General features: G+C 37.5%; 2 protein-coding genes across 3 annotated transcripts in view; both read left to right on the top strand.

The window, feature by feature from the left end:
* LOC116088942 (tubulin alpha chain-like) overlaps positions 1-12,316 on the top strand; it is a 166,111-nt gene that overhangs the window by 86,363 nt on the left and 67,432 nt on the right. Inside the window, exon 4 of the mRNA XM_031368751.1 lies at positions 531-779. Coding sequence (XP_031224611.1) covers positions 531-779 — 249 coding nt within the window. The remainder of the gene's footprint in view (positions 1-530; positions 780-12,316) is intronic.
* Fut9 (fucosyltransferase 9) overlaps positions 45-12,316 on the top strand; it is a 181,340-nt gene continuing 169,068 nt past the window's right edge. Inside the window, exon 1 of one of the 2 annotated variants that reach the window (XM_031366474.1) lies at positions 45-779. The gene's annotated coding sequence lies outside the window, so the exon portion shown is untranslated. The remainder of the gene's footprint in view (positions 780-12,316) is intronic. The other variant, XM_031366475.1, reaches the window with a different exon arrangement.

Raw genomic sequence — 12,316 nt, forward strand, 5'->3', positions numbered from 1 at the left:
AAAACAAAAAAGCAAAAAACAAAAACCAGCAATAAGGAACTCGACAGAAGCGGTTACTGCAGGTCTAGGACAACAATCTGACCGAAAAGGAGAGTGGAGGAGGGTGGCTGGCTGAGAGTCAGTATCTGGGAGACGCAGCAATGGAACCAGTGGCTATGTGTGTGCGCACAGGTGCCACAGGCCTGGAGAGCAATGCTGTGTCTCTGCAGCCTCCAGACTCAACACACGCGGCGGCTTGCTGAAACTGCATCCGCAGCCGAGCGTGGGTACTCCCCGCCACAGCCACTGAAGGAAGATCCGAAGGAAAGGGCGCGAAGGGGGAAGAATGGAGTGGCAGGTTATTGGGGCAAGACCCACAGGCTCATTTCGGAGGTCCTGTAGTGGGAACCTGTACCCGACTGCTATGCTCCTCCCTTCTCTTCCCAACTCTCGGTGATCATCTCCATCTCCCCTAGCGCATCCCTTCCCCCCCTCCCTGCTTTCTTTGCTCTCCCTCCCTGCCGCGTGCCTGCTCCCCTCCCCCTCTCCAGGCTGCTCTGGGCAGCAGCAACCTCGGCAGCCCCGGAGATGGGAAGAGAGCGCGCGGGGCGCTGCAGCTCTGGAGTCGCAGATCTTTCCTCTTCGGGTGTCCTGAGCCCCCGCCGCCGCTCTTGCCTCCTGGCTACCCTCCGACTCCGGCTACGCTACTAGGACAGCGCCGCCACCACCGCCAGCCCTCGTCCCGCCTGCGCCGCGCTGCCCTCACGCGCCCTGGATGGAGCTTTCCCTCGCTGGGATCGGTGAGTACCAGAGACTCTAGGGGGTCAGGCACAGGACTGAGCGCCCACCAAACGTCTTTACATGAGGCACCCCGACCACCTGCTGGGTACCCTCCTGGCACAGGGTCTCCGGCAGGTCCCCGGGGACATTTGGTTTCAACTCAACCAGCTGGGAACTTGAACCTTTTCTCTTCCAGAGACAGCTGTTTGTACATCTTAGCCCCTTGTCACCCTCCTGCCCTCCCTCTGCCACCCTCTTTCTCCCGGCAGATAGCCTCTGCCTGGCGTCACTTCAAACAGGGTCATTGCTACCCTCGTTGTCCCCAGGTCTTTCTGAATTCCATCTTCTGCCGCGCGATATCGCGCGGACCTAGGTTTCTCCACAAAGTCCTCCCCTGACCCACCTCCCCTCAAAGCCTGACCACAGAGTCATCGGTCCTGCCATCCTATTCTCCTCAGAGTCTTAGTGAATTCTGACCTCATTCCTTCCACATGATGCTGTCTTGAAGCTTTTCTGACACTCACCTCAAAATTGACACTGACACGCGGTGTATTCTGTTTATTGTGTCTGTGCACCTGGGCTATTTAGATGATGATCAAGCAAGAAAAGGGAACAAAACAGCAAATCTTTTGGGACTAAACTTTTTGTCATTGTTTCAAAGTGCACAACTATTTACGGTGGTGCTTAGATTCCTTCTTGTCTGAGGGCTTGTTGGCTGAGTTCAGGGAAGGGCCCTTATTTTACCTGTTTTCCCAGAATCTGTCTCTTTTTTTCAGGTCTAGAGCAGAGCACCTACACAGCCCAGTTGTGAATCTCCCTGAGCTACGGCACCAAAGCTGAGCAACTTTTAAGGATAGGCAGCTTTTTCTTGAAAGTGGTGGCACCAGAAATACTGTTTACAATCTCTTTATTATTGTTGTTATTATTTTAAATTTCAGTAAGTTAAAGCCCTTACTTCCTTTGTGTTTATTGCCTAAGAGCGGAATGTTGTACAGAGAACATCCACCGCTTCATGGACAGTGTAGGTGTCGTCTGTTGCCATCCCTATGAGTTTCCTGAATGCAGCAGTCCTTCCTGCTGGAATCAGGCTTATCATTTGTTTGTGGTTAGCTTGAACAGAAACAGGCACTATGTTCAAAGAATGAATCTGACTGAGGGAGTGGAGGGTTCCTGTGAGCAAGGAAGGAGGTGATCTAAACACTAAAACTTGTATTCAAGATTGCTCTGTGCTTATAGTTGTGTGAAACAAGATCACATACAACTTAGGATTTACATTCAAATAATGTGTAAAATATTAATTTTGTGGTGGCATCTTACTGCACAGAAGTGAACATGGGGTTAATGTTTGAGGACCATTAGGAGTATTCAAAGACATTTAAGAAACTTTGAAGGGTACCCCATTTAAGAATGGTTTGTGAATAAGTTTCTTTGATATTACTGTAAGCAATTTAAGGGCAATGAGACTTGACTTGCCATCCTCCTGTCTGCAGTTGGTGGGGAAGATGTGTTCAGTTCTCTTCTTGAATGGGCAATTCTCCCTATACATAAAATAGGAAGGGAAATTTGATCAAATGGATGATGACTTTGTTTACAAACGATTACCTTGAAAACCCCACCTTTCCCATTATCAAGCATTTTACTTCATTTTGCTGTCTCTGTAGTCCTTGTCTCTGAAGTCTGGGCAGGAACAAAGTGACCAGCAGCAGTTTTCAGCAGATGTGTTCAGCTGCATCAAAATTCATAGGGTCTAGGGGTCCTGTTACCGTTGGTTTCCTAAATATGGAAATTTCCCTAATTAACTTTACTGTTGGACTAAGAGAAGTAACTCAAAACTATGTATTTAAGTTTGTAACTGCTGCAGATGTTCACATATGGCATGCTGTGTGGACTATAGGTGACTTAGAAGATGAATGAAAGGATCTTTTAAATTCCCCCTACCCTGGAGATACTCATATTTTGTATAGCAATAGGGTAATTGTTATGTACAATATATTCAACAATAACGAGTCTTCACTGAATAGATTCATCACATTTGAATGAAGCAAAGCAGAGAGTAATCCTGAATGCTCCGTTTTTATGGTAAGCATAAGTTCAGATCAAATTAGTCTAACATAATTGTAATTTATGTCAAAATATTAATGTTGCCTAAGAATCATCTGTGCACATGAAAATGAATTTGTCATAAAGTAGAGTAGAGATCTTTGTTATGGATTCTAATACAGAACTCAAGACCCTCCTGGATTTAAAGTTCCTGTAGTTAGGAAGACTATGCAAAATAATCAAATATAACAGAGGAGGAGACAGGAACAGCAGTATTGGAATGGTGCATTGTTGAGTGTGCAATGTCCTTATTTACCAAGAGAACAGGTGTAAAGTCAATATTTGCCTTGGAAAAGGAGATTAGCAGTTGTGTAAATGACATAGGAATTTTATCAACAAGTTGCCTTTAGTCTACGAATTGGATTTCCTGAGAACGCAAGGTGAAGAGATAAAAGCTGAGGAAGATGAGGCATATGGGGTGAAAATAAAGAACCTGTGAATACTATCTTGAAACTTACTCAAATGAGGATAACTGAATACAATCCCTATTATTTTAAGGTAATAGCTGTTTTCCAACATGACTTTTCAGAAGCCTCCTTTATTTCAGGAGTAAACACAGCATTTTCTTTTTATGAAGTGATCATTTCTTTCACTAAATTTTGAAAGTCAAAGGCAAACTCATGTAATTTGTCTAGGTTCTAAACAAATGTAAAACCAAAACTTTGGACAATGAAATATATAAACTAATAGCTAAATTTACAGTGTTTGATGGAGGTAAATATCTCATGCTGGCTAATTTACACTGGTGAACATATTACTCGATTTTATATACATTTATCTATGAATTAATTCTCAAAAGCCTATATATTAAAACACACAAAAAAAATTCTTAGCTGAAAAAGCACCCAATGGAATGGATAGCAAGTCAGTATATAAGATTTTTTGTAGTTTTTTTCAAGCTTCTGTTGTAATATTTAACAACAAACTTTCTTAGAAAACAGAGTGATCATTTCAGTACTAGCTTCCTGACTCAACCAAAGTCTCACAGTTTTTGAAGATGCATGATTATGACTCCTACATTCCCTGGATCTCATTTTAAGCCTGTAATTCTGGTATTTGGGAGATTGTGACCTGATGGTTATTCATTCAAAGTTAACCTGGGTTGTACTGGGAGTCGCTCACTCAAAATGACAAAAGGAAAGCTCAAACCAATAAAAGACATTTCAATTTTGTGGTGAGACTTGAGACCACCTCCATTCATTTTTTTGCAAATGGATGACTCAGAAGTTAGGTGTGGATTAGAGAATTTGAAGGACATTCTGTTCCTATTATTTAAATAATGATTTACCCAAGGTTCCTAGTAATTACTAGATTCAGAATTAGATTCCAGGTTTACTCTTTTCATACTGCCTTTCTATAGTATAAAAACAAAGCCCCCTCATTGTTTCTGAGAAAGGTAATACAGGATAATTCAGTTTCAGTATGAAAGAAAATGGGCAGGTAAACACAACCAAAGGTTGGCACTGCTTCAAAGTCATCTCAATGTGTAATCTTTACTCAGCTCAGTTGATGGTAAGCAGTCTTCCTCACACTTAATTGGTCACTTTCTTGTTAAGGCTTGGGAAACATTTTAAAATCTTACAGTTTCGAGGCTACCTAATACATCCATATTTCTTCACTTCTTCTTATTAATTATATATCATACAGTGTAAGTTTCTTTTATAGTAATATTATACCACAGATATTTTTCATTTTAACTGGATTGAAAGACATTTCCCCAAACAGATGTCGGCTTCTTTCGACATGGAACAGAAATGAACTTGTAGTTTCACCGATCTGTTTACTTAATCTTTGTTTCACCACAAAGAAAGTTTACACATTGGTGAGCTATTTTCCACTTTGCTGTTTGACTTCTATAGACTTAGTAGTTTGAGTAGTTGGGGAAGAAAAATCTGTTTCACCAAGTTCAAGACCACATTCTGGCACCTGTAAATTTATTTTCATTGATATGGGGCCATGAAAAAGTGAATAAATATGTTAATGAGGAGCCATTGTTATTACTGGCTAAATACTAAAATGCCAAAGGCATTCTTGGACATAGTGGTTCATTGCTGCCATCTTCCCAAGGAAAAAGAATGAATTAATGTGTAGGTACCTGAGTCTTGCTTTATCTAAATGTGGCTGGATTGGAGGTATTGATGAGAATTAGAGATGATGGATTGCTTGGTAGCTTGCTTGACAGATGAGGGACCATGTCTTAAGGGTTCCTTGGTAAAGGAATTGATCTTAAAGTCATTCAAGATGGAGAAGTGTTTAACAAGAGAATTGTATTTTTAAGGTTTCCATGACCTAATTTCTTTTCTGTGCATTTCAGCCTTCATTAACTGAGATCTTACTATACTGTATGATCTGATCTGATGAATACAGACACATGAAAGCATATGATATAGCCACTGACTTCAAACACAGTACAGTTTAACTGGATTGGCTGGATATGCAGCTTTTAAGAGAAAAGGAGTGATGAAATACAGGCTGCTCTTAACCTCAGACAGCTCAAACTTCCTGAACAGGTGATCCAAGAAAAAAATAAAAAGAACACAATGTAGGCATATCTCCATTGTATTTCACATATGGAACTATGCTATTACTAAGACTTGATATAAAATTAATGTCCTTCTTTGAAAGCATACAGCTTTGTTGCTGCCTATATTTAAATATAAGATTAACCAAATACTGGTAATACAGAATTTTATTATATATCATTACAGTAAATATACTTGAGAATTTATAATTCTTACAAATAAATTCATTAGGTAATTAAGTTATAAGGTAAATTTCCAAGGAAAATGTAACTATTTTGTATTCTTTCAATAAGTATACAAATTAGATTAGAATGCACACTTTTTCTATTAGCAAACGTTTACAAGAAAGTGAGAAAAATGGGGAAGAAAGCTATACATAACTCCTATATGGTATCTTCAATAGTTACAAGACTATAAATGGGTTTAATAAGAGAGATATTTAAATTTAAGTAATTAAAATCTGCCTGATTTGATTAAAAAACATTTACTGAATAATTATACCTGAATGTTAGAAAAACTTAGTTGAAATGTTAAAATATATTCCTGGGAAATAATCTTGTGGAGGTTTATAATGTAGACCATGTACTGGCAGATTATATTCATAGTTATCAAAATTTATAGTATTGTTAAAGTATTTTAGTTATTGCAAAGTAATGGAATGAAATAGCTCTTTAGGATACATGAACAGTTTTATATGACAAGATTACTGTATGCACATGAAGAATTTATTTCTTTAATGTTTTCTCTTAGATTTCTAAAAGAGAAAAGCATCTATCTGATTTGTACAAGTGTGAATGTGTGAATGTGTGAATGTGTGTGTGTGTGTGTGTGTGTGTGTGTGTGTGTGTGTGTGTGTGAACAAATCAAAGGAATTGTTATAGCAAGCTGTAACCAAGTAGAAAAAATATATTAGTAACTTTGTTGCATGAATGGGATTTGATCTTTTATCTTAAGGAGTCTTAAGCAGAAAAAAGCTAGCCTTGAGAGAAACCAAGAGAGCCATTTTAGGAGTTTAATCTGTGTATTCAATTGCATCAACAGCTGAGTCTATGGGTCCAACAGCTGGATTCAGTGGGAGATAATCCACTCTGAGCTAATAAAGTTTATTAACTCTCTCACTGTCTCTGGAAAGCTGCTATATTAGGATATCGTCTTGCTTGATGCCTTAAATTCTATAATTAGATCTGTGGTCATTTTTTTCTCCTATAATAATTCAGAAATTTCTTCTGGATAATATGGAAAGAAAAAAAAAAAGAAGCCATGAAAGCTACTTTTGTCCTGGTTACCACTTATCACATGTGTTTGTCCTGCTTTAGAGGTCTTTTCTGGCACGTAACTGATACTATGGAGTAGGCACATGAAGTGCTATTTTCTATTATAGAAAATTATTAAACAGATACACAGGCCTTTGTCACCAGATGTTTCCTTGCCTTTCCTGTCATGATCTCTTTTGAAACTCATGAAGGTCCTTTATTTTCTACAAATACAGGTAAAAAGATGATCTGAGTATCTATATCCAACATATGCAATCCTCCCCCACCCTGACATCCCTGTACATACTCATTTAAAAAGATTAATTTTTATTTTATACATTTTCTTTGTAAAGTGGTGTGTGTGTGTATATGTGTTCGCATGTGTGTATGTGTGTGTTTGTGTTTATGTGTGTATGCGTGTGTATGTGTTTGTGTGTGTGTTTGTGTTTATGTATGTATGTGTGTGTATGTGTTTGTGTGTGTCTTTGTGTTTGTGTGTATATGTGTGTGTGTTTGTGTATGTATGTATGTGTGTGTGTTTGTGTGTGTATGTATCTGTGTGTATATGTGTGTGTGTGTTTGTGTGTGTGTGTATGTGTGTGTATGTGTTTGTGTGTGTGTGTGTTTTGTGTTTATGTATGTGTGTGTGTGTTTGTGTGTATGTATGTGTGTGTGTATGGGTTTGTATGTGTGTGATTGTATGCGTCACACACACGTCAAAGCTTTTGGAGGCCATAATGCATCTGAACCCCTGGAAGTGATGTTATGCAGGCATTGGGAACCATACCCAAGTCCCATGTCGCTGTATTTTCATGGATGCAGTATCCAATACTTCTGACTGAAGCAGTCTAGACTCATACAATAGTCACTTTCTTTGCAGAACTTTCTTTAATCTGTTGCATTGGCTGCTCCCTTGTGTAGAAGGTACCATTTAAGGTCTCACCCGTGTCAGTCTTAGAGAGAGGGGTTATCATTTCTACATAGTGTTTAGTGAGCCCGAATATCTGCATTTCTTTCATCATTCTGATTTCCCAATGAGTCACTTCTATCCATATTATAACTCAAGTAGACAAAGACAAAGCACAAATACCACCAGTACAATTGCACATGTGTCCTGTATCAATGATTTCCACGGGGATTTTTATTAAACTCAGGAAACACCCTCAGAAGACTAAAGTCACTGATATTGCAAAAAGTTGCCAAACACACAAACAGAGAGAGAGAGAGAGGGAGAGAGAGAGAGAGAGAGTGAGACATACACAGACACAGACACAGACACAGACACAGACACAGACACACAATAATTAAATAAAACAACTTATGTGGACCTTATTGTTACTTAAAAAAGTTCTATGATTGCTGAGATAGGAAAATCTTATGTGGGATCTAGACCTAGAGCTGTATATTGCTTGCCACTTCATCTTGGCAAATGTATTTAAAATATGAAATATAATACATTCCATTGTTCTTCTCACAGGAAACAATCAAGGTTCTAATGATTGACATAGTGAAGTCCCCCTTCACCATGGATATATGTGTTCATTTCTCTTATTACTCTCAGAAAGCCTGAGAATCCTAAGTCTATCAAGGACAAATCTTACTGCTACTATTTATAGGAATGCACAAGTGTGACTGCTCCTTCTATTGGAGAGGATGTGCTTCTGTTAACAGGAGAATTACAAAACACTGATAACTACATTTTATCTCTTTTTTATTCATTATACTGAAATAACTTCATTGATTCTGTATGGATAAGAGACAAATTTAGAAAAACTATTTATTGTTCATTGTGGGTTTGTTATTAACTCCTATAGACTTCCTTACATCACATAAAAAACTCTGCGGGGACCTCACCCATCCTCCTGCAGGAAGAACAGGAGTGATGTCAGTCTTAGCAAGTTATCTTTATTGCCAACATTGTCAACATCTGAGCTTTGAGAGTTTTCTTTTCTTGTACCTTAGCACAAAAACATGCCATAGTTTCAGAGATGCTCTCAAAAGATTTTAGATTTATAAGTTAGAGGGAAAGGGAAGTTTGTTATTCATAGAAGTTACAAGGAGAATTAACAGTTATGTACTTTTTTGAGGCTCAGTTTCCATAAGTCATGAAACACACCTTCACATGTCTACACATAAGAAGAAAGGCAAAACTTAAGAAATACAAATATTTTGTAATAGACAGTAACTATGCCTTCCTTTGTTCCAAAAAGTAATTCTACTTACACCTTCTGAAAATGCTTGATTTACAAACATCTCCTAAAAACAGTGAATGCATGCTAGTTAGTGATTCATACAATGCACAGAAACATGAAATGCTCATGGGAGATTATGTCCCAGCGATTACCAAGAACTTCAATAGATGCTTTTAGTAGGGTCCGTTCTACCATATGCTAAATGTGGATGCAAATGATAAGATGCTTTTTTAACATGGGATAGCTGAATTTTATGAATCACTAAACTTTTAGAAAAAAATGTATTTAAATTTGAATTAGATTTTAGATTATTTTCTGCTGACTGTATTATAAAATAGAGATCATGCCATTGACAATAGCTGTAACACTAAGTACAAATTTAAGCTCTAACCACAAACAATAATAAATGAATATTTTATCTGAGTGGATTATAAATTAAAGTCACCAAAAATGTGATGTTTATTGCTCTCATGTCCTTAACGTTTCCTTAATAAGTTTCTTTAGAAAATAGATGAAAGTTTCCCAAATAATGAAAAGCTTAATTTTAGCTATAACTTAAGAATATTTGAATTTAAATAATGCCTTGGGGTTCATAATGACCATTTGTATAGTAATAGTCATTTAAATATATAAATTCTTTTTCTGTAACACATAGAGGTTTTAAAGTTTTATTGTACTTTATATACTTTTAAAAGTTGAGATAAGAATCTCAAAGTACAGGATTGACTAGAAACCAGTAACTTATGTTACTCAGGAGTGATGTCAGTTTTCTGAATTCTCAAGTTGGAAATTCCAAAGTTGGAAACTTTTGCATCCATGAGGAAACTAGTGACAAACTTTACTGTCACACTTTGTCCTGAGGCATAGTTTCTTTCTTCATTTTCTTCACACTGTGTTCTACTCTTACGCTAAGACATGTGCTGCTCATACCTGGCTTTGCAGTTTCCCACACCCATGTGTATTACCAAGGCACTGGTTCTGGAATCTGCAGTAACTTTTTCTTATCTCTCATGTACAGTCTTCCAGTTTGTTCCTATTTGAATTGGACATTCACACTCTACAAACCAAGAAAACGTAGCAACAATGACAACAACAACAAAATCCAGCCTCAAAAGGACACGGTATTCTCTTCTGTGAAGGGAGAGTTGAGGCCCTGAAGTTCTCTTTGGCTGGCTGCTATGGGTTAATTGTATCATCACTTCAATGTCACTTCAATTCATAATGTGTATTTATTTTGTGTTCCACAGTATTATGGGAAGATAAAAATGGCAAGCTCTTGACATTATATTGAAAACATTTTTTCCATAATGTTCATAATTAGTATGTCCTTGGCAATGGATTTGGATCTACATTGTCCCATTCCTTTCCTGTAAGCTTATCAAGAAGTTACTTAATCATGATAGAATTTAGAAAAATACAAAGTGAATCATTAGACAGTATGTTTCTGCGTGAACTATGAATGGTGAGGTAGTAAGTCAATTGATAAATGACATGGTGATAACTTTGTGAAATTATGATTAGCTGAATACAATAAGAATATAAAACTCCATATAGGGAAGAGATGATAAAACCACCCATTTATAGCATGATAAAGACGAAAATCTATCTAACGTATATAGCTCCACTGAAACACTATTGCATATGTGTGTGTGTGTGTGTGTGTGTATAAAAGAGTTTAAAATTTATTTTAATTTATATTAAAGTATAAATTCTATAGACTCAAAATCTCATAGAATTACTAATTTAGAGAATAACATCAAATTTTATGGATCTATAAGACTCTTATTCCTTCATGCAAAATATTTGGGTACTAAAAATGTACAACTAGATAACATTAGAAACTTCCACGATACTGACTGATACTAAACTCTCATTCAGGTAATGTGAAATGAAATGATTTGATTTTTGCTTAAACAAGAAGTGATACCTAGATAACCCAATTTTGTAATTAGCAACTCTTTGGTCGCTAAGAAAATGAAGGTTTGATGTGTATATATTAATATAAAAGCTAGCATGTAATGAGCAGTTACAATATAATTAGAACCATATTTTTGTGAAAAAATTAAGTATGCCTTTGAAAAGGCAGTTTGCTCTTTTAATTATTATTAAGCTGCTGTGGCCCAACATTTCTTACATTTATTAAATTCATTAACTGAAGAAGGGCCTTTCTTGTTAAGCTATTCTGGAAAGAGTGTAAATCTCTACAAACAATAATAGCTAGAGGAAGAACAAACACAAACCTTTTCATGAACCCCATAAAACACTGAGCTCATTGGGCCTCCAAATGTTTGGAATCATTTAAAGGTCCATCTATGAAGAAATGAGTCATGAGCTTTGACTGGCTCTGAAAAACTTACAGTATGATGTGACCACAGTAGAGGTGCTGATAAAATGACTACAATCTACATCATCTCGCAATAGATTAACGCTTTGCCAAATAATTGAAAATTGAATATGAGATGCAGAGAGAGACAATGAAACCTCTGGCAGTCCCCAGTGAATGGCTACTTGAAGTGGCTCATCCTGATTGTAACTGGACTTCTACTGAGTATTGGCTTGTGAGAAATAATAAAGTGGTCTGAGAGCCAGAAAGAAATTTCTTTCAGGCATCATTGGTCTGTCTGCTAGTACAGGTTCAGCATGAAAGTCCCTGCCTCTCCCCCTTCCCCCCAAAAAACCAAAACTTCATTTGAAGTTCAAAGCAACACAATGTAGTCTTCAGTACATAAAAGACCAACTTCTGGTTAGAGTAATTCATTTCTTCAAATAAATGGGCTTAGACTATAAAAGTATAAACCATGTCCAGGCATAAATACTGAATATAAATCTCAGTTTTCCTTGCATTATAAATTTAATAAAATATTTACCAAACAAATAGAAATATAAAGACATAAAAACGTTGCCAAGAGTCTAAAACATTACATTGGACTTGGAATAATATAGAAGTTGGACTATCAGCTGGATTCATTAAGATGACTAATGGGAAAACATGGATGAGTGGGGATAGGAAAGCATAGGAGTGGGGTGAAAGGAGGGAAGAAAGGAGCAAAAGAATTAGAGGAGAAGGAGGAGGAAGAAGAGGAAAAGGAGGAAGAAATAAAGAAAAAGGAGAAGAGGAAAGAGGGAAGAAAACAAAAGCATAAACAAAAATTCAAGAAGCATCTTCTAAGACTGCTTGGACAGTGTCAAACCACTATACCTATGTGGTGGCTTGAGTATGCTTGGCTCAGGGAGTGGCACTATTAAGAGATGTGGCCTTTTTGGAGTAGGTGTGGCCTTGTTGGAGGAAGTGTGTCACTGTGGGCATGGGCTCTGTGAATCTCCTCCTAGATACCTGGAAGACAGTAGTGTTGCCTGTTTGACTTCAGTACAAGATGCAAAACTCTCAGCTCATCTGCCCCATTCCTGCCTAGAAGTTGCCATGCTCCCACATTAATGATAATGGACCAAACCCCTCTGAACCTGTAAACTAGCCCCAATTAAACGTTTT

This window comes from Mastomys coucha, unplaced genomic scaffold (genome assembly GCF_008632895.1).
Source record: "Mastomys coucha isolate ucsf_1 unplaced genomic scaffold, UCSF_Mcou_1 pScaffold14, whole genome shotgun sequence".
NCBI lineage: Eukaryota > Metazoa > Chordata > Mammalia > Rodentia > Muridae > Mastomys > Mastomys coucha.